We start from the raw sequence: 23,533 nt of genomic DNA on the forward strand, positions 1-23,533 counted from the left end.
CCATGTTGGCTAGGCTGGTCTTGAAATCCTGACCTCAGGTGATCTGCCTGCCTTAGCCTCCTAAAGTGCTAGGTTTACAGGTGTTAGCAACTGCACTCGGTCTGTTTTGTTTTAAGAGATAAGGTCTTGCTGTGTTGCCCAGGTTGCCCTCAAACTCCTGGGCTCAAGAGATCCTCCTGCCTCAGCTTCCCAAGTAGCTGAGGTTACAGGCACAAGCCACCATGCCTGGCTAGCATATTTGTTTTTATTAACTAATTTTTTCTTTTGTTTCCTCTTTTATCCTTGTTATTTTATAGAAGGATTATTGGCAGGAGCTTGTAGGTTATAAACTCTTCAGGCAGAACTGCCAAGGAATAACCTCACTCAAAAGATGGGTGCAGTGTCTGTTGGGGCTTCCTATCTCCCCTCTGTGGGAGAAGGGGAGAGGGCCTTGTGTTAATATGAAGGATGCATTGAAACTTGTTATACAAAAAATATACATTTATTAATGTAGTACAGAAGACTTAATATCTGTAGAAGAATGTGTGTGGATGCTGAGCAACAAAAGGGGTGGCTGGGCCAGTGAGAAGCTATTGACACCTGGTTAGGTGCAGTGTCAGGTAATTCCAGCACTTTCGGAGGCCGAGGTGGATGGATCACCTGAGGTCAGTAGTTCAAGACCAGCCTGGCCAACATGGCAAAACCCTGCCTCTGCTAAAAATACAAAAATTAGCTGGGCATGGTGGCGGGTGCCTGTAATCCCAGCTACTTGGGAGGCTGAGGCAGGAGAATCACTTGAACCTGGGAGGCAGAGGTTGCAGGGAGCCAAGATCGTGTCATTGTACTCCCGACTGGGCAACAAGAGTGAAACTCCATCTCAAAATGAAAAAAGAGAAGCTACTGACTCTCAGCTCCAAACTGAGCCTTCCATACTTAACTTGGCAATGGTGGGACTGGAACTGTCTGAATTACATTAGTTTTGCCAGCCGGCTCCTTGTTAGGGGCTGTCAGGCAGACAAAGATACACTCTTTTCTGTTGTCTTTGTTGTTCATGCCAATGTCATCTCAGCAGTGTCATTTCACTTCCAGTTTCCAGTTTTTTCCACACTCCTAGAATCAGCTTCATCTCTCTCTTCAGAGGCTCCACTGGGCAGTGCTCCCCCGCCAGAGGTCTGGGTCCCAGCTCTGCAGAAGCCCTGATCTGAGCTCCCAGGAGCCAGCCCCAGCTGGTCTCTGCTCAGGTGTCTGGGTTGCAGGTCCTGGGGGGTCCCTCTGTTGACCTTCTAGGTTCTCACAACCTAATCTCTTACTATTGTCCCCAGTCCTTGAGGGGGTGCCTGCATCCTGCAGTTACTTTCTCTGTTACCTCAATGTCTTCCTTTGCTTTTCTAGTTCCCTGGTAGCCACCAATTTCCTGATATTAAATTCTTTCCATTTTTCTTTTTCTTTTTTGAGATGGAGAATCACACTATCACCCGGGCTGGAGTGGAGTGGCGCTATCTTGGCTCACTACAACCTCCGCCTCCCAGGTTCAAGTGATTCTCCTGCCTCAGCCTCCTGAGTAGCTGGGATTACAGGCACCCACCACCACGCCCAGCTAATTTTTTGTATTTTTAGTAGAGACGGGGTTTCACTATGTTGGCCAGGCAGTCTCGAACTCCTGACCTTGTGATCTGCCTGTCTTGGCATCCCAAAGTGCTGGGATTACAGGCATGAGCCACGGCGTCCTGCCTCTTTCCATTTTTCTAACTGAACTCTTAGTGATACAAGATAATGCAGAGTTCCTTCTCACACGGATCCTACAGTCCAGTGGGAGAGACAGATATTAAGCAAATAATTACATTTAATTATGTTGAAATAAGTGCCATGAAGGAAAAGTACAAAGTTTATTAGCATATTAAAGGCCCTGAGAAGTTCTGCAGTAAATAAGCCTGGTTAGCATTGTTTAGGGCAACATCTCATTTTATTTGACCAAGAAACTTCATGGTAAACCTATTAGCACCCAGCAGAGTTAGCGTGCTACATAGTAGTGCATTGTGCAAATGGAAAAGGGAAGTCATTGAAGAAATGTGAGCTGGGGGACTTGGAGTGTGAGCATTTGCCATGTTCCTCCAGTAGCATCCAGTGGGTTAGGGGCATCTTAGCTGCAGGATTCCAGTCATAGGATCAACTGACAATTCTCCTTGCTCTTTTCTTTTCTTTTCTTTTCTTTTCTTTTCTTTTCTTTTCTTTTTGAGACAGAGTCTCGCTCTGTCGCCCAGGCTGGAGTGCAGTGGCGCGATCTCGGCTCACTGCAAGCTCCGCCTCCCGGGTTCACGCCATTCTCCTGTCTCAGCCTCCCCAGTAGGTGGGACTACAGGCGCCCGCCACCACACCTGGCTAATTTTTTGTATTTTTAGTAGAGACGGGGTTTCACCGTGTTAGCCAGGATGGTCTCGATCTCCTGACCTCATGATCCGCCCGCCTCGGCCTCCCAAAGTGCTGGGATTACAGGTGTGAGCCACCGCGCCCGGCCTCTCCTTGCTCTTACTCTAGCCCCATGAGGCACCTTTCTGGTCATCACCGACTTACTGAGTAAATTTCCCTATAGGGAGAGGATGCTCTCATTCACCAGCACAGATGTTCTGGTCTACCTGGCAGTTTCTTTCTCATTATAGAGCAAGGTTTCTTGACCTAGGTCTTTAGAGGGACCATCCACCCCTTAAGACTATCTGCAAAATGTGTGTGTGTGTGTATGCATGTGCGCGTGTGGGCGCACGCGTGTGTGTGTGTGCATGCATGGACATTTTTCCGGCAAGAGGGTCCATATCTTTTGATATTCCTAGTGGGAGTGTGACTTCAGAAAAGGATAAGTTTAGGAATCACTGCATTAAAGGAAAATGTTCTATTATTTGTGTATTGATCTCCTGTGAGTGTGGTCACTGTAAATGGGTTCTTCTTCGTCTGATCAGCCTTGTGTTGACTCACCAAACTGAGGTTTTGGATCCTCCAAGGTACCTACTCCCCTGGCTAAAGGATGAACCAACCTTCTTGGACCTCAAGGGATCACTCCCCTCTAGGCCATTGCCTGTGCCATTTCCTCTCGCTGGGAAACCCTCTCCCCAGGCCTTTGGTCAACTCCCAGTTATTCTTCAGGTCTCAGCTTAGAAGTCATTTCCTCCTTGAAACCTTCTCTGACTAACCGCTTCGGGATTTGATGGCCCTTATTTGTGCTCCCACAGCATCCGTCCCACCTCTCTGGGGCCCCTACTTTCCCTTCCCACAGGACCATGTTTTTCCCTTCATTGTGTCTGTTCCATGATACAATTAACTGTTTATAGTACTTCTCTGCCACTTTTAGAATGCAAGCTCCACAAGGAAGGGGGGCTGTGTCCAGCTTTGCTCTGCTTTTCCCCCAACACCAAGCACAGTGTCTAGCATATATTAAGTGCCCATTAAAATCGAAGGAATGCATACAAAAATAAGTACCTTAATCCTTTCAGTGCGACATTTATGTGCTGTCACAGCTAGACCACGAATGTCCTTTTACCTCACTCTAGGACTATGTACAGATTTGCCAGCCATGAGAAGTCCAAAAAATAAAACATCCAGGTAATCAACTTTCATCTTCTATCAGCAAAAGCTTCTTTCTCGTCAAGTGTGTGCATACATTTGTACATACAGATGCACATACTTATATGTGGGTGAAGAGAAAACGTGCTGCAGTGTCGGAAGAAACCTACCTGTGTTTCTTAGAAAGCGGTTCCTATAGCCCTTGACTACCCTTGTGACTGGGTTATAGAAGCCATCTCCACAATCGTAATAGCCCCTGGGGATTTTTCTAGGTGGGTCCATATTGGTGAGTTGAGCCATACCTTGAAAGAACATAATGGGCAATTAGTTCACCATCAAGGCCAAATCCAAACCCAGTGTTCCCATAAGGTCCACTTGTGGCTGGTGGCTCATGTGACTATCTGGCTCCCCTGTTGAACTAAATACCCCCTACTCAGGGCAAGAAGCAAACCCAGCAGAAACAGTGCCCCAAAGGAACTTTCTGAACATGGCTCTTGGGAACAGGGTCTTGGGAACGAGACCCTCTGTCTTCTTCTTCCTTTGACCCCATCGTCCTCCATTTCTTCGGATACCATGACAAAGGGCACAGGTTCTGAAGTTAGACAGATGCTGAGGGTAAGTCAGAGTTGGCAAATGGATAGGAGAGCATCAGATCCAGAAGAGGGGTGGCATTCAAAGCGTGGGCAGAGGCCAGAGGCATGGATCCTTAAGCCCCACTCTGGAAACCTTGTAGAGCAGAGCACGTATGAAGGAGAACAGCAGAAAAGAAATGGATCAGGTGGACAAGGGGCAGGTGGTGGAGAACTTTGACTCTTGCCAAAATTACCACGGTGGCTGCCACTCATTGAATGTTTATTATGTGCCAGGCATTGTGCTCCTCTTTTATTTAATCCTGAGAGCAACTCTGTGGCTCCATTTTACAGATAAGAAAACTGAGGCTCAGAGAAGTTAAAGTAACTTTCCCAAGGTTATCCAGCTAGGAGGCAGTCCAGCTCTGGAACCTGTATGTTCAGGTGCCAACATCAGGAGAGGAGACAGCCTAGGTGCAGCCACAGGACCAGGGACACTGAGATCTCTGGGAGAGAAAGAAGATTGAGTGCACCTTTTAGGTCATGCACGCTAGGTATGTGTATCTTGAAACGCCATGGCTCAAGTAAAGGGAGAGGTTGGAATAAATAACTTCTCAGGTTCCTTCTAACTATAGTTGCTATAGTTCCTTGTTCTCTAGACTGAAAGCTGGATGCCCACTGAGCACACAGCACCACGCCCACAACCCAGAGTCTTGCACACAGTAGGAACTCTTGTGTTGCTTAATGACATGCCTAACCGTAACCCTGACACTGACCCTGATCCTAAACCTAACCCCATATGTACTGGCTAATGACTACCGAGAACTTACTCCATGTCAAGCACTTTACAGCCATACTCTCACCAAAGCCTCATGCCAATGCCCATCTCACAGATGCTCCAAGAGGTCACGGGGCACTTTTAACCCTCACCCTGCCTTACAGGCAGGGCGAGTTGCCCTAACAATGCCAGCCCCGAGAGGCAAAGTGTGGAGTGACAAGGGAAGGAAGTAGCTACTTAGAATCAAGCTGCTCTTCTGAGGGTCACAGGAGAAGTAGGGGAGAGCCAGGCAGGTTCGGGGAGAGCCAGGCAGGTTCGGGAAAAGCCACCACGAGACTGGCAGAGGCTTAGCTTTAGCAAAACCAGCCATTGTGTGAGAGCTAAGGCTTAAGGCTGAGGGCTTTTTGCCTACAGCCTTAATTGGGGTGAAGAGCCCATGGCAAAGTCCAGGCCTCCCATCATAACTAATCCGGGAGGAGTGATTTGCAAGGTTCTCAAGCTGCAGCTAGACTGGCAGCTCTTTGAAGGGAGAGATGATGTCCTCTTAACTCTGGTCTCCCTGGGTCCAGCCAGTGTCTGACATACAGTAGGAGCTTAGGAAATATTTCTTAATGTCATTGCCTTAACTCCCCTAAGCACATACTTCACCCTGCACTGTGATGTCAATATCATTATCCCTGTTTGACAATAACTCTTTAACGAGTACCCACTGTATGCCAGACAATGTGCTAGGGCCCTGCCCTCATGTTGCTCACAGCTTGGGAAGACGAGATGAACACTCACGATCCAAGCCCTGGGAGGAGGTCATGGCTGCTGTGATATGCCACAGGGAGACCTTACCTAGTGTGGGAATTCAGGGAAGGGGCTCCCAGCTTCAGGACGTTGAGCTGAGACCTGAAGGACGGGAAGGAGTTATTTGGGTGAAGTAAGAGGGTTAAAGTATTCCAGGCAGAGAGAATGGCAGGAAAAAGTGTGGTCTCTTTGAGAAATAGAGAGAAAGCAAGCATGGCAAGAAGGGAGAGAGAAAAACCGAGAAGGGTGGGTAGCCTAGGATGAGGCTGGGACATGAGCAGGAGCCAGAGAATGTCACTGTTTCTGAGAATTTGAAACCTTATCTTGAGGGTATAGGGAGCACTCAAGGGGCGGGGCGGGAGGGAGGCAATCAGATTCACACTTTAAAAGATGTAAGCGGCCGGGCATGGTGGCTCACGCCTGTAATCCCAAGTTAAGGAGGGAAGGTTGCTTAAGGCCAGGAGTTCTAGATGAGCCTGGGCACCATGGCAAGACCCATCTCTACAAGAAACTTAAAAAAAAAAAAAAATTAACCAGGAATGGTGGCACATTCCTGTAGTTCCAGCTACTTAGGAGGCCAGATCACTTGGCAGGAGGATCGCTTGAGCCCAGGAGTTCAAAGTTACAGTGAGCTATGATCATACCACTGCACTCCAGCCTGGGCAACAGAGCAAGACTCTGTCTCAAAAAAAAAAAAGATGGAAGTGACTGCAGAATGGAGAATGACCTCAAGGGGGCCAAGTGGGGATCTCTGGACTCTGGTCATCAAGGGGAAAGATGATGGAGGGCTGGAACAGGGCAGTGGCAAAGAGTATGAAGAGAATGCTGCCTGGCACATGGAAGTGCTCAATAAATATTTGTTGAATAAACAAATAAGGTCTATATTTCAGAGGTAAAATCCATAGGACCATTGCACTTAGGGGGCAGGGGAAGGGAGGATTAGGCTTACCTAGGTGGATGGGCATGACATTCAGTGAGGCAGCCATCACGGTGGGGGTGACAATGAATTCAGTGCAAACAAGTTGAGAACGACCAATACAGGTGTCAGGGAAGCTTGATGCAGGGATCTTAGGCTCAGGGATTCTGATTTCAGTTTAGAAGCCGATGGTAGTTGAAGGCTTAGAAGTGTATCAACTTGTTCAGGAAGAGCATATAGAATGAAAACAGAAAATGCCTAAGCCAGAGAGCCCCGGGAACCTCAACGTGAATAACTGGGGGTGGGGGGATGTTGAGGAGGCAGTGGCAAAGAAGCCTGGGGATAGGAGGAAAATAGCAGAGTAAGTGTCAGGAGGGCAAAGGGAGAGAAGGCGGCTCACCCGGTCAACTAACTGACCCAAGGTCATGAAGCTGGGAAGGGAAGGAGATGGGGGTTTGAGCTCAGGTCTGCCTGACTCCAGTGCCTGGGTGCTTCCTGGAGGCTTCTGCCCTGACGGAGGTTGACTTGTGCAGGCTCATCCAGCTATAGACAGAGAATGCTAGGACTCAAACCCACAATTTCTGGCTCCATGCTCTGTCAACCACAGCTCATGGTCTCTCACAAGCTAAGTTGGGATTGTTTTTATAGTATACAGAGTTGTTTCCCCATCTGTCATTTTGGATATATTATCTCTGCTGTGCCAAAAACTACACTCTTCTTTTTTTATTTTTTTATTATTTATTTATTTTTTATTATACTTTAAGTTCTGGGGTACATGTGCAGAATGTGCAGGTTTGTTACATAGGTATACACATGCCATGGTGGTTTGCTGCACCCATCAACCTGTCATCTACATTAGGTATTTGTCCTAATGCTATCCCTCCCCTCCCTTCGTCTTGAGGCTCACCTGACCTGGAACACGTCTCAAAATTTTAAGGTGCCACTCTCTGAATCCAGACTTATAGTCCAAATGTAGCCCTCCGTGATGAAACACGGTTTTTGCAGGGAGGTAGCATGATACAGAGGACCTCAGAGAGGAAGACTGGGCTGCCAGTGTGAGCTCTGCCACAGGGAACCATGTCTGAACTCCACAGCCTCAACCTGGAGTGACATGGGACTAGGAAGGCTGACTGGGCAGGGTCATCTGGACATTAGGGAGACAGGGATTACAGAGAGCCTCCCCCAGCACCTGATACACAAAGCACATGCTCTGTCAGTACTGCTTTCGTCCTTAACTCTTTCTTTTTAAAATATTTACATAATTTTAGTGTTATAGTAGGTACCACGAATAAGAACAGCTGACATGTACCGTGCACCCACATGCATTCAAGGCATTGTTCTAAACACCTGACATGAATTATCTTATTTACAACAATCTTGGGAGGTAGATGATGCTGTTGACCCCATTTTGATTTTTTTTTTTTCCTGAGACCAGAGTGTCGCTCTGTCGCCCAGGCTGGAGTGCAGTGGCGTGATGTCAGCTCACTGCAAACTCCACCTAGTGAGTTCAAACGATTCTCATGCCTCAGCCTCCTGAGTAGCTGGGATTACAGGCATGCCACCATACCCGGCTAATTTTTGTATTTTTAGTAGAGACAGGTTTCACTATGTTGGCCAGGATGGTCTGGAAGTCCTGACGTCAAGTGATCCACCCGCCTTGGCCTCCCAAAGTGCTGGGATTACAGGCATGAGTCACCACGCCCAGCTGATTGACTCCATTTTGAAGGGGAGAAACTGAGGCACAGTGGGTAAAGTCCCTTGCCCATGGTCCTCTGGCTAGCACAGTGGAGCTGAGATATGAGGACTGGCCTTCCTGGCTCCAGGACCTGGCTCTTTTGTATTCTTCTACGCCTGCTCAGTTCCTCTTCCCCTTTAAGTTACTTCAGTAGGACACAGTCCACTTATCCGAAACTGTCTTAGTTTCCCTCTCAGTTTGGGTATGAAGGAAAGGGTGGGTGCCTGGGTACCTGCAGGCTTCAAGCCATTGAGGATCTCTGTGTAAAACCTCCGATCATAGCCGTCGCAGTAATGCCAGTTCTTCTCATCATAGTGCAGCCCATCTACGAAGGTATATGTGCCCTGGAAGACAAGGAGCACACATGTGCATCTGAGGAAGCTGAAGGCTTTTGGCCAGGAGGTTCAGATATCAAGGGAAGTGGGGGCCTTTCTGATGGCTGCAGTAAAGAAGTGGTAACTATCACAATTACTATGGTTGTGACGACAAGAGGGAATGGGTATAAGTGCCGAGCCCTGTCCCTGCCGCTCAAAGTGGGTGAACTCACTTTGGCAGATGAACTTGGGCAGATGACCCACTCTCTCTGGTCCTTCATTTCCTCATTTGTAAAATTAAGTTAATGATACTGTACATAAAATAGGGTTGATTGAAAATTCAATGAGATAGCACACGTGAAGCATTTAGCACAGTGCCTGGCTGTGATGGTTGATTTTGTGAGGCAACTTGACTGGGTTAAGTGAAAGGGATGCCCAGATAGCTGGTAAAACATTTCTGGGTGTGTTCATGAGGGCGTTTCTAGAAGGGATTCACATTTTAATCGGTGGACTGAGCAAAGAAGTTCCACCCTCACCAAAGTGGGTGGGCACCATACAATCCGTTGAGGGCCTGGATAGAACAAAAAGGCAGAGGAAGCGCCAATCCCCTGTCTCTGCTTGTGCTGGGACATCCATCTTCCTTGCCCTTGGACATCAGCATTCCTGGTTCTCAGGCCTTTGAACTCTGACTGGGACTTACACCATTGATCCCCCTGGTTGAGGCCCTTGGGTTTGGACTGGAACTACACTAACAGCTTTCCTGGGCCTCCAGGTTGCAGAGGGAAGATTGGGAAGCTTCTTAGCCTCCATAATCTTGTGAGCCAATCCCTAATATAAATCTCTTTCCATACATCTCTGTATATCCTGTTGGTTTTGTGTCTCTGAAGAACCCTGACTGACACACTGACACAAAGTAAGCCCTCAATAAATGTTATTATTCTTTTATTATTATTATAGCTGGAAAGGTCAGAGCCATCAGCCACGGCCCTTTGTCCAAACGCATACATTCTGCCTTTGCTGCCTTACTGCTAAAGGAAGCCTCAGGATGTAGAAATTGCATTGGCCTGGGCATCAGGAAACATGGGTGGAAATTCCAATGATACTATTAATTCACTGTGTGACCTCGGGAAAGTCACATCCCCTTCCTGGGGCTTAGACTCTCCAAGCTATAAAACAAGGAGCATTTCTTAACCTTTTTTAGGTCATGAGTCAGGCCCCAAGATGCTCTTAGTGAAACTGATGAAAGCTATAGATGCTTTTCCTGGAGAAAAACTTAGTCCCCTTTACACAGAAATTTCTGTATATAAATCAAGAGGTTTCAGTGACTCCCTGAATTCTATTCATGACTCACAAATACCAGGGGGTAAGAATCCTTGGATTAGGTAAGTTATAATGATAGTAGCAGTGATGGTGGTAATAAGAGCTAACACTTATTGAGTGCCTCTTGTGTGCTGGGAACTTAGCAAAGTGTTCACATATATATATATTGAGGTGCCTTGTACTATTGTGGTAGGCTGAATAATGGTCCCCCAAAGATGTCCCTGTCTGCTGCAACCTGTGAGTATGCTACTTTACATGGCAAGAGGGATTTTGCAGATGCAATTAAATGAAGGATCCTGAAGTGGGAAGATTATTTGGATTATCTGGGTGTGCCAAATATGATTGCAAGGTTCCTATGAGAGGGAAATAGTAAGGTCAGGGTGAGAGAAGATGAGATGACGATGAAAGCAGAGGGATGAAGGGTGGCGTGATGATGAAAGCAGAGGTCGGAGTGATGCGTGGCCATGAGCCAAGGAATGCAGGCAGCCTCTAGAAGCTGGAAAAGGCAAGGAAACAGGTTTTCCCATAGAGCCTCTGGACGGAATGCAGGCTTGCTGACCTATTTCAGACTTTTGAGCTCTAGAACTGTAAGATAATACATTTGTGCTGATTTCAGACTAAATCTGTGGTAACCTGTTATAGTACCAACACATAACTAATGCAACTAACTGTCCTGAGTTGATAGGTGAAGAACTCTCAGGGAGGTGAAGTCGTGGGCCTAAGACCAGGCAGTAAGTGGTGTAACAGATGCAAACTCATCATGGCCTCTCCACAGATCCTTCCAGATCTAGAGGGAGAGGATTCTAGAGCCCTGGGAGATCCAGAAGCAGGGAGAAATTAGCAGGGCATGGTGGCACATACCTGTAATCCCAGCTACTCAGGAGGCCTAGGCAAGAGAATAGCTTGAACCCAGGAGGCAGAGGTTGTGGTGAGCTGAGATCACACCACTATGCTCCAGCCTGGGCGACAGAGACTCGTTTTCAAAAAAAAAAAAAAGGTCAGGTGTGGTGGCTCGCACCTGTGCACCTGTAATCCCAGCACTTTGGGAGGCCAAGGCGGGTGGATCACAAGGTCAAGAGATTGAGACCATCCTGGCAAACATGGTGAAACCCAATCTCTACTAAAAATACAAAAATTAGCTGGGCATGGTGGCGCATGCCCGTAGTCCCAGCTACTCGGGAGGCTGAGGCAGGAGACTCGCTTGAACCCAGGAGGTGGAGGTTGCAGTGAGCCGAGATTGTGCCACTGCACTCCAGCCTGGTGACAGAGTGAGACTAAAAAAAAAAAAAAAAAAGTTGGGGGAGTGGGGGAGAAGCAAAGAGAAGAGTGAATGGAACGAGGTGGGCACCAGACAGGGACGATGGGGCGCCAGAGGGTGAGGTTCTTCTTGCCCGAGGATCTCTCCTCCACAGCACCCGCCCCCCCAGCTGATCACCTTTATGGCCAATCCGTTTTCCCAAATGGCGTCGTATTGGCTTCCACTGGGGAGGTACAGGGTTCCTTCGCCGTGAAACATGCCATCCTTCATTTCCCCAACATATATTGTTTCGGTAGGGAGGATGTACTTGGCTTTGCCCTCCATCCTGTAAAGACACAGGGAAATCACTGAGCCCTGTGTGACAGCTGGAGGATCAGAGCTGGCAGGCAACAGAGTGAGCAGGAACCCCGTTCTCAACATTCTCATCCTTCTCATCCCAGCAGTACTCTGCTGAAAACAAAATTTTTGTTTTGTTTCCCTCAAAAGCTCAAAAACGAAAAGAGGGGAATAGAGTTTGCTCTGTTCATTCTCCCCTTCACCTAGAGGCTCACTCTCACCTTGGAGTTCACACTGCTCCCTGAAATAAACCCCCTTAGTAGGCCCAGAGAGTGTAGAGATGTGCCCAAAACCACACACAGTAAAAACTGTGGACACTAGAGCCCAGGTTTTCTGGCAGCTGGTTCTGTGATTTCTCTGTCCCCCATGACCAATCCATCCTTGCCTATTATGCCACTAGTGGAATATTAGGGAAAACATGAAATTTAGAGACAGGAGTAAGGGTTTGAAGCTTACCACCATTATATATATATATATAAAATCGTGGATATTGATATTGTTTGGCTGTGTCCCCACCCAAATCTCATCTGGAATTGTAGCTCCCATAATCCCCACATGTCATGGGAGGGACTCAGTGGGAGGTAACTGAATCATGGGGGTGGGTTTTTCCCATGCTGTTCTCATGATAGTGAATAAGTCTCATGAGATCTGATGGTTTTATAAAGGGCAATTCCCCTGAACATGCTCTCTTGCCTGCTGCCATGTAAGATGTGCCTTTGCTCCCCCTTTGCCTCCACCATGATCGTGAGGCCTTCCCAGCCATGTGGAACTGTGAGTCCATTAAGCCTCTTTCCTTTATAGATTACCCAGTCTTTGGTTATGTCCTTACAGCAGCATGAGAACAGACTAATACAGATACTTTCCCAAACCTCTTTGCTTGTGCCTCCCTCCCTTCCTTCCCTTCCTTCTTTCCTTCCAAACAGATATTTACAGAGCACCTATATTTTGTCAGGGACTATGCTGATGGTCCAACTTGCTGAATACAACACAGATTCAACAGTGATCAAGGCAGATGCAGTCCCTGTCCTCGGGGGCTCACAGTCTAGTGGGCGACAAAATTGAGTAATTATACAATGTGTGATAAGTGCTATGCAGGAGGAAGACAGGCTCATACAGGAGAACAAGGCAGGGACACCAGCTTGACCAGTTGACTAGCTTCTTTGTTTTGTTTTTTGTTTTTTTCCCAAGACCAGATCTTGTTCTGTCTCCCAGGCTGGAGTACAGCGGTGTGATCATGGCTCAATGCAGCCTCAATCTCCTGAACTCAAGTGATCCTCCCACCTCAGCCTCCCAAGTAGTTGGAACCACAGGTGTGCCCCACCACGCCTGGCTTATTTAATTTTTTTTTTTTTTTGTAGAGATGGGGTTTCCCTATGTTGCCCAGGGTGATCTAGAACTCCTGGGCTCAAATGATCCTCCTGCCTCAGCCTCCCAAAATGTTGGGATTATAGGTGTAAGCCACTGCACCGGGCTGACCAGTTTCTTTATGGGTGAAATGGCTGCAATTAATACAGGTAACATATAACTATTTTCCTAGTAAAGGGCCTGACATATAGTGAGTGCTTAATAAATATGCTTTCATTCATTCCTTCTCCATTCCTCCTAACAAGCTGAAGGCTCCTCTCCTAACTCTGACCTTTTTAAGGCTTTTGCTAGTACCTCTGTCGGGATGCGTAACACTTTCTATCTTGTTTTGTAATTAGATATCTTATCTCCGGTATTTAAGATAAGCTTCTTTAAAGGAAGACTTTGGTATCCTCAGCTCCTAGAACCACTAAGCAGGGGCTTCATAAACGTCTCCTGAGTAAAGAATGAAGGAAACAGAAAGAGTAGTCAGTGAACAGAGTGGATGACAAAGTTGTTGAGATAACTGAGTGAGACGATGGTTGTGAAACTATAGCAGAATGCCCGGCATAGAACAAGAAATTGAAAACTATTTCACTTTTATTCTAGTGCAAGACATGGGGGGAAGGGAGAATTCCTCTTCTCCTTCCCTCCTGTACTCTTTGCTTGAGCTCACATCTATCATTTCTAAGCACCATCTCCATATTCAAGTTCTACACCCTTCTCTGAGGTTAGACCCCACCCCTTTTCTTACCTCGAACTGGACATCACTGTTCAGACCTCTCACAGACATCTCCAACTCGCCTAAAACAGAACTCATCTCCTCCTCCCCTAAGCAGCACCTCCTTAGAGTTCTCTATTTCCATGAATGGTATCAGAATCCTCTGGTTCAAGGCCAGGAGCTGGGCCCAGGGCTGGGGCTGTAAGCCATCTCTGGACGGGACTGGAGCCAATCAGCTGCCAACTCCTGGCAGTAAAATCCCCAAACCTCTCCTACATTTTTCTCTTTCCTGCGGCTTCACTGCTTCTGCCTTGGCCCAGGGTTCTGCTGCCTCCTACTGGGACAACTGCAGTGAGCTCTGAGCTGATCTCCCCATCTTCACTTTTCCTGCTTCCCTCCTCTCTGTCCCTCCTTCTCTCCTTCTCCTCCCTTCTTCTTTTTCTCCTTCACTCTCTCTCTCTTTCCCTTCCTTTCTCCCTCCTTCTCTTCCATTTTAAAAAATTCATTCAAGGTGAAAAGCCTGCCTTCTAAATTCAAAGTAAGTTAAAAAGAAGAAAAAAACCACTTTATAGTGAAGGCTTCAATCCATAATAAGGATATGATTTCCAGATCTCAAATACCTATCAATTAGCTGGGCATGGTGGCGCATATCTGTGGTCCCAGCTACTGGGGAGGCTGAGGTGGGAGGATCGCTTGAGTCTGGTGGGGTGGACATTGCTGTGAGCCAAGACTGCACCACTGCACTCCAGCCAGAGCCCTCCAGAGTGAGACCCTGTCTCAAACAAACCCCTCAAAACCTATGATTCATTCATTCATTCATTCAGCCAACATTTACTGAGTCTCTACCACACATATGCATTATGAGGAGAGTTACAGAGATGAAATAAGTTTTATTTCCTGATGCTTGGCCCTACCAGGATCTATCAGTGGTTCCTCCACCACCAGAATTGTGCACGGTATTGAAATTTCTTTGCCAGAGCACAGACCGCCTGTCCAGCTTCCCTTTGCATAACTCCTCTGGGCACAACCCACTCTCCTGCCAAACTGAACTGCCAGCTCTACTCCATACATGCCCTCTGGGCTATTGCTCATGCTGTTCCCTCTGCCTAGAAACTTCTAGAAAAAGAATTCTTCACCTTGCATCTCCAACCACCTAAATCCTACCCAACCTTCAAGGCCCATTTCAAATACTATCTCTTCCACGAAGCCTTTAAGGACGGCTCCGACTGTATGTGGCCTCTGAAGGGCCCCAGCAGCAGGGCTCTATTGTAGGAAGCACGTGGGCTTTACAGTCTGATCGACCTGGGTTTTAATACCTGCTCTGCCAAATGCTAACTGGGTGACTTTGGGCAAGTTTACTCCGAGCCTTACTTTTCCCATCTGTAAAACAGGATAACGATATCTATCTCAAAGAGTCCCTGTGAAGAGAAGATGCAGGCAAAGCCACCCAGAGCACAGTAGTTACTACATAAATGCTATGGGCGTCCCTTCCTCCCCTGTGTCTGTAGGTCTCTTCTGGCACTTACCTTGTGGTGCTTTGGAGTGGAGTTATCTAGAACTCCATTGTGCGACTACTCCAAAGAAACCATAATATTGAGGTCAGACAGATACTACATTAACCTTTTTTTTTTTTTAATATTCACATGTGGTACAGGGAAATCATGTCTCTTTAAAGGTTTTTTTTAAAGTAGATTTATTGAAGTGTAATTGACATACAATAGGCCACGTGTTTAAAGTGTACAATTTGACACGTTTTGACATCACCTGGGAAAACATTATTACAATCAAGACAAAATATCTACTTCCCATAAAAGTTTCTGCATGCCTTTCTGTAATACTTCCTCCTTGCCCCTGACCACAATCCTCATCTCTAGGTGACTACTGATCTACTTTCTGTCACCATAGATTTGCATTTTCTAGAATTTTACATAAATGGAATCATACAGTATCTACTCTTTTTGTCTGGCCTCTTTCAGTTAACATAATTTTTTGAGATTCATTCATGTTGTTCTGTGTACCAATAGTTCACTCCTTTTTATTGCTGAGTAGTATTCCAATGAATGGATATACCACAATTAGTTTCTTCATTCCCGTTGATGACATTTGGGTTTGTTTCTAGTTTTGGTTATTATAAATAAGGCTGCTATGAGTACTTGTATACATGTCTTTGTGTAGATATACACTTTCGTTTCTGGGGTAAATACCTATAAGTGGAATGGCTGTTTAACTTTTCAAGAAACTGCCAAACTTTTCCAAAGCAGTCGTACCATTTGATGTTCCTATCAGCCATGGAGAGTCTACATAAACTTTTTAAACCAAACGTTAAATATCAACTTCCTACTGTATAGAGAGGTTACTCTATTCATTTAAACTCCAAGAGGAAAATATCCCCTCCCTAAATTAAAAAAAATCGATTGAGTATCTACCATTTGTAAATAACACCCATATATGATCATTACATATTCCTTGAAACACTGCTGCTGAATGTGCATTGCTTTCCCATTTTACAGATGAGGAAACTGAGATATGGATGGTTGATTAAGTGTACAACAAGCAAATGGCAGACTTGAGCCCAGACCTGTCTCATGCTCTCATTACATGCTGAAATTTGAGATGCCCCAAATAGAATTCTAGTTAACTGTTGTTAAAAACACAAAATCAATACAGAATAACACATGTCCAACTTATGAAAAGAAGTATAACAAGTGAAAAACTGCTGACTTCTTGCTAGTTATGGGAAATTGGGAAGCCCTGTTCAGGTCTGGAAATCCCTATTGTGGTTACAGAGGTACCAGACAACCTCAAGCAAAGCCCAAATTCCTAGGGCCAAAGCATGGAAATGGCTGATTTGGCACAAAAACCCAATGAAAATACACAGAAGGCCAAAGGCAAATGGTTGAAAGCCTTCCCTCTTTTACCTTGTCTGTGTGTTTCTCTCTCACCCATATACAGCCCGTCAAAAATTAATGTAGTTTCTCAACTTTTTGTGCCTGAAATGCCCAATACCCCATCTCTATCTGCCAAAATTCTACCACCTTCACTGTAGCAGGGCCTTGTGAAAAGTAAGAATGTGGTTTGGACAGAGGATTGGGTTCAAATCCTGACTCTGTTACTTCCTAGCTGTGTATCCATAATGGTGGGCCAGTCATTTTGCTTCTCTTAACTTCTGTTCCTTTATTTGCAAGGTTAGCCTGAACTATCTCACTGAGTAGTGAGAGGGAGTACACACCAAGCACCTCAGCCACTTACCTGATGAGTAGGATAAGTGTCTCAAGCCCTGTAAGGGTCACCTTTGTTACCTGGAAAGATAATAACATCTTCCTTGCAAAATTGATGTAATGATTAGAGAGATAGCATCCCATAGCATTCCTACCACCCTCTCTAGGAATCTATCTCCTATCCCTGTCCAGACCACAGATCCCTCTTTCCTATTAACTCAAAATGCCCTGGAATTCCACCAACTTGTGAATGCAGAGCCCCAAGGTGGGAGTGCTTCACAGTCCCGACAACTAGCACTGGTTCAGCAAACCACTTCATATCGTCCAGCCTTGGTTTCCTCAGCTATAAAAACAAAGATTCCACTTTCTTCATCCAGGGTGGTTGGCAAAAAAGAGTGGCCACCTCTGTGTTTCCTCTGCTTCTCTCTACTACAGCTCTTATCACACTGAATCGCAGTTATCTGTTATGTCTACTAGTCGCATCATGTTTGAATGAACTTTCTGAAGACAGGGATTGTGCCCAGAGTCAATTCCAGGGCCTGGTACTTGGTAGCCACTCAACATTGTTGAATTGCTGGGCACGGTGGCTCATGCAAGAGGATCACTTGAGCCCAGGAGTATGAGACCAGCTTGGACAACATAGCAAGACGCCGTGTCTACAAAAGGCGTTGAAAAATTTGCTGGGGGTAGTGGTGCACACCGGTAGTCTCAGCTACTTGGGAGGCTGAGGCGGCAAGATTGTTTGAGCGTAGGGGGTCGAGGCTGCAGTAAGCAGTGAACAGGCCACTGCACTCCAGCCAGGGCAACAGAGCGAGATCTTGTCTGAAAATAAAACAAAAACGAGAGAGAGAGAAAGAAAGAGAGGAAGGTAGGAAGGAAGGAAGGAAGAAAGGAAGGAAGGAGGAAAAGAAAAGAAAAAAAAACTGTTGAATTGTTTTTTACTACTAGTCCACTACAGTGATTTGTGTATAAAATCCTCTATAATAATCCCTAGATCGTGAACTCCTCCTGGAAGGAAGCGACCGTGTAGATTCAGATTAGCCAGTCTCTCTTCCCTAATCTTCGTGTTTGTTTTTGTAGCATTTACCATTATCTGTAATTATTTTATTACTTATTTGTTTATTGGCAATACATCTCCAACTGGATTATAAACTCCCTAAGAGCAAGGATCTTGACATTTTAAATATTCCTATGTTTAAAACTGGCAGATAGCACACACACACAGTCAATGCACACACACATATAAGTATATATGGAATGAATGCATCTCAGCTTTGCTGCTTGTTAGATACGGTCCTTGAAAAAATCACTCGGGCAAGTTTGTGAAAGTGCCTGGCACAAGGTGTTTCGCAGAAGCAAAAAGCCGTTTTTTTCCAGTCACAGCTATTCAAGGTATAGTAAGTGAATCAAATGAGCCCCTTACCTCCCATCTACATATTCCCCGATATATTTGCTCCCTGTGTACTCCATGGCGCCTGTTTTTAGCTTCCAGCTGTTAGGATCCGGAGTCTCAGTGGATACGGCATCACTATGACAACCTGGAGGGGTGGGCGGAGCCGAATCGAAGCCCCACCCCGCCGGAGGCCGAAGAGTTCTCGGTATTGCGCACGCTCCCTCGCTCGTGGTTGGGCAGGGCGATACGCCTGCGTGTTGCCGGATGCGCATGCGCAGGCGCCGTGTGGCACTCGGCGGTCGAAAGGGGAGTTCGAGGAGACGGGGGAGACGCGGCTGAGGGCTTCTCGTCGGGGTCGGGGCTGCAGCCGTCATGCCGGGGATAGTGGAGCTGCCCGCTCTAGAGGAGCTGAAAGTAGATGAGGTGAGGCTATCCGGAGGACAGGCAAGGGAGACATGGGGCTGCGGCTTCTCGGGCCTGGGCCTAGCCCCGCTTGGGCTCCGCGGATCCTGGGACCCGGGCCCCCCTCCCCAGTCCTCCAACGCATATACAGGTCGACCCCCGGAGGTCCCCTCCGCAGCTTTGGGAGTCGCCTCCCCTCTCTACCCCACCCTGTCGCATCCTGCAGTGGCTCTAGAATCCTCCCCCTTTCGCCCTCCACAGCGACCTGTTTCTCCTTCCGTGAATAATAGTGATACATTTTATTAAGCACCAACCAGTCATTTTCCTTAGCTTATGTCGCTTAATCCTCAAACTTGCATGCGAGGTGAGTATACAACCCTAGGGGCTCACAGTCGAGGGGGACGGTCACCTACCTTGAAGTGGTATCACCGGTGCCGAGTGCATAGAGTGGGGTGACGAAGCCGCGGGAAAATGAGACAATATTGGAGCGTGCATCTACTCACAGCCTTGGGAAGGTGTTTGGTAACAGGACCCATTTAAAGCATTCGTTTATTCAAGAGATATCATTTGAGTAATTAACGTGTACACGTAACGCTGGAAGAGATGTACTTCGTGCTTTCATGGACTTTACAATCCAGTAGGGAGACAGACACATAAAGAGGCAGTCACAGTACAATGTAGTTAGTGCTGTGAGAAGTGAAGTAGAAACATACCCTACTAATTATAGCTAACATGATCAAGTCCTTTCTAGATACCAGGCAGGATGCTAATTACTTTCCATGCATTAATTCATTGAATCCTCCCAGCAACACTATAAGGTAGGATATATATATATATATATATATATATACACCATATATATATATATACACACCATATATATATATATACACCATATATATATACACACCATATATATATATATACACCATATATATATATATACACCATATATATATATATACACACCATATATATATATATACACACACACAATTGGTCATATACATATATATACACACACACACACACAATTGGTCGTAACGTTATAAATAAGGAATTAGTCCCCGAGAGTAGAAATGATTTGCCCAAGGTCACGGAGCTCGTAAGTAATAGAGCTGGAAGTGAACCCAGGTCTGATTTTAAAACCAGTGCTTTTCCACTATATTATGGGTGAGAACTCACAAGAATGAGACGGCCTAGCAGAACTTGTGTGTTTAGGGAGCCAAGTACAGTTTGATGTGACCCTAGTGGTGGTGGTGGGAAGCAGCAGGTGCTGAGCCTGGAGAGGCAACTCGGGCTGAGATAGGACTTGGAAGCAGCTTCTACAAGGCCAGACCAAACAGTTTGGACTTGATCCAGTAAGGGAGGTGGTGGGAAGAGGTGGAAGGTTTTAAGGCAGAGGAGTGTCATGGCCGGGCTGGATAGTAGAACAGGCTGTATTAAAGGAGAGGAAGGCCAAGACTAGAAATGATGTACCAGCAATGATATACCAGGCACCATGTTAAGTATTTTGTTTGTTTGTTTTGTTGTTTTTGAGAGTCTCGCTCTGTCGTCCAGGCTGGAGTGCAGTGGCGCGATATTGGCCCACTGCAACCTCCACCTCCCGGGTTCAAGCGATTCTGCTGCCTCAGCCTCCCGAGTAGCTGCGACTACAGGCGCTCATCACCACATCCGGCTAATATTTTGTATTTTTAGTAGAGACGGGGTTTCACCGTGTTAGCCAGGATGGTTTCGATCTCCTGACCTCGTAATCTGCCTGCCTCAGCCTCCCAAAGTGCTGGGATTACAGGCGTGAGCCCCCGCGCCTGGCCATATGTTAAGTCTTCTACCTGCAATGCTTCATTTAATCTTAGATGCCTGTGAGAGTGGCAACTGTTATTTTCCTCAGAGGAAGAAATTATTAGCTATGTTCAGGTACTTTATTATATTAAAGTGACATTTACTCTGAGGTGGCAGAGGGGAGCTGCCATGTGGCCCCCACTCTTTTGTTCCCCCCGGTGAACCACCCCCCTGCCCCCACCCCATGTAGCTGGGTTAATCTTGAGTTGCTGTATTTCTTGTTGCAATTTTTATTAGGTTCAACAAACATCTGAAGTTCTACTTCATACAACTGATGTATCTGAAATACATTTGCCTTTACTCTTCACACAATTGAATGAACATACGAATAATTACATAAATAACTAAAATACAAGACAAGGTGTGATTAAATACTATGAAAGGGGGAAGATGTGGTTTAGGAAAAGATTTGAAGTTGTATCTAAATTCTAGGCCTACCTGCCGGTCACCTTGATTACTTGATTTTAGCATTTGCAGACACGGTTATTTGTAAGATGAGGTGATCCCAGCTATAAAATTCTCTGAAACTAAAAAGGGAATAGAGAAAGCACTTTTTGGGCATAATGTAAGACATGACTAAATGGCATATGAAGAATGGCATTTATGGGCGGAGATGAAGAGAAGACCCCTCCCTCTAAGTGAGGGTAGGGTCCGAGCAAAAGTAAGGAGATAGGAAAATGCAGAGAGTCAAAAAGGAGTTCAGTGTTTTGAGAGAACAGTAAATAGTCAGTCCCTTTTTGAAATGTTGCGGGTGAGAAGGGTGGAAAGATAGTTTGGGTCCAGAAGCCTTTCGGTACCCGTTAAGAAGTTGAGGCTTTATTCTGCTGTTAAGGCTGAATGAGAGTTTGGTTGCTAATATAACAGCAGAGTAAAATAAGAATTGTCATTTAGGGAGATCATGGTAGCAGCTGTGTGAAGAATGGATTGAAGAAAGAAAAAGAAAAGCAGGGAGACTGGTCTCAGTGGCTCTGAAAATTATTCAGAAAGATGTTAATGATCCCAGTGTAATTGGTGCTTACAGAGACTGTGCTTACAGAGAGCAAAGAACAAGTATATCTAGAATTGATCAGACTTAGCAATGGATTAGATATTGGAGGTAGGGAACGTTGAAGAATCAAAGTCAGATTTGCAGCGTGGCAATAGTACTGGTGAAGCCAGAAAAAGAAGCCCGTTTGGAGAGCGAGTTAAATACATTTTGGACCTCATTGGCTTAGGAGTTATGACACATCCCCATTGAAAAAGCAGTCAGAAGCTTTGGACTGGAAAGTCCTTGGACACATTTGATAATTTTGAGTAAAAACAAAAATAGCTAATATTTATGGTGTGCTTTCGATGTGATAGGCACTGTTCTTATTATTTTTATATATATTAACTCATTTAATCTTCATAACAGTTCTATTAAGTACTATTCTCTGTTTTACATAAATTTAGGAAAACTCAAGGCATGGTATAAATAAAGTACTATAAAAAGAGGTACAGACGTAGTTTAAGGAGACAAGGACAGGACTAGAAGGTTGATTGGCTCTAGATGGTGACTTTGTCTCAGTTTCCACACCTGCAGACTGTGTAGCCCTGCTGTGCAGTGAGGCTGTTGTGAGAATAAATGAGAAGGATGTTGAAATTCTGTGTTGTTTGAGACAAAGAGATCTGAATGAATTTGAGACGATATTCATGGTAAACAGCTGTGAAAGGATGTTGTTTCTGTTGGAATTCATCAGTCTCAGTGAAGAAGCAGGTGAGGGGATATGGTGACATCTCAGGCTCATCCACCTCAGTGATGGTGATATAATGGGAAGAAGCCTGGTTGGAGGTCACAATCACTGTGTTCTAGTTCTGGGGTTGCCACTGACTCACTGTGTTGTCTCTAGCACATCCCTCTTTTTCATTAATTATGAAACAGACTCAATGTCTTCCTTTATTTTCCTGTGACTGGGATGGTGTTTTATATGCTCAGCAACATGTGTATACCTTCATTTTGATAAGATTTCCACATTTGTAGGGAAATAAATAATGTGTCAGGCTTTTTGGGCCGTATAGTTTTGGGCCTTTGAATAATTGAATCAGCCAGTTAAAGCTCTTTTAAGGCATATGACAAGTAAATATAACTAACTTAATTATTAAAATATATTAAGCTTTTAGAAAAGTTTGAGTGTTAGTTTTTATTCTCCTAGCTGTTTATAGGTAATAAAACAAGCAAATGTGTGCCAGTTTACCTAAATAAATTCTTTTATTTTCAAAAACTTTAATACTAAAACTTTACAGATTTTAAACATAAATTTATTAGAGTCATCATGGCAGATTTCACTTATGTCATAACTTTATCTTTGATAATTATAACAGTTGCACTATTAATAGACATAGTCATAACTTTATTCTCCTTTCTGTAGTGTATAGATTAATTACTCTTGTCATCTTTCCTTGCCTTTTATTAATAACCTAGCTGCATAAAGTGCATAAAAAATAAAATTACAGCTGGGCGTGGTGGCCCATGCCTATAATCCCAGCACTTTGGGAGGCTGAGGTGGGAGGATCATCTGAGGTCGGGAGTTTGAGACCAGCCTGACCAACATGGAGGAACCCCGTCTCTACCAAAAATACAAAATTTGCTGGGTGTGGTAGTGCATGCCTGTAATCCCAGCTACTCAGGAAGGCTGAGGCAGGAGAATCACTTGAACCCGGGAGGTGGAGGTTGCGGTGAGCCGAGATTGCGCCACTGCCCTCCAGCCTGGACAAGAGTGAAACTTGGTCTCAAAAAAATAATAAAATAAAATTACAGACTGTTCTCACACAGCAATTTTTAATTTTACAAATCAAATTCAGTAGTGTATTAAAGCATAATACACTGTGACAGACTAGATTTTATTCTAGAAATACATTGGATCAGTTTTACAAAATCTGTTAATGCTCTATGTTACATTTATAAATTAATGAAAACAAAGCCTAAAAATTTTAGTCTTTTCTGGTATAGAAAACAACAGTAAAGCAAAACTAATTAGAATTAGAAAGAAGCTTTCTTAACAAGGAATATCCAAACAACTATATTCCAGATACCAACAGCAAATAT

General features: G+C 45.3%; 1 protein-coding gene and 1 pseudogene across 1 annotated transcript; one reads left to right on the forward strand and one right to left on the reverse strand.

The window, feature by feature from the left end:
- Window positions 1-3,554: 3,554 nt before the first annotated feature.
- Window positions 3,555-18,599, reverse strand: LOC129534555 (MORN repeat-containing protein 5-like). The gene is made up of 4 exons (XM_055392016.2): window positions 18,256-18,599; window positions 11,391-11,538; window positions 8,554-8,665; window positions 3,555-3,833 (listed from the first exon to the last, which is right to left on the reverse strand). Exons 1-4 carry the CDS (start codon window positions 18,597-18,599, stop codon window positions 3,613-3,615), a joined length of 825 nt encoding a protein of 274 aa, XP_055247991.2. The 3' UTR covers window positions 3,555-3,612.
- LOC129534552 (NADH dehydrogenase [ubiquinone] 1 alpha subcomplex subunit 8-like) overlaps window positions 18,532-23,533 on the forward strand; it is a 108,578-nt pseudogene continuing 103,576 nt past the window's right edge.

This window comes from Gorilla gorilla, chromosome 5, assembly GCF_029281585.2.
Source record: "Gorilla gorilla gorilla isolate KB3781 chromosome 5, NHGRI_mGorGor1-v2.1_pri, whole genome shotgun sequence".
NCBI lineage: Eukaryota > Metazoa > Chordata > Mammalia > Primates > Hominidae > Gorilla > Gorilla gorilla.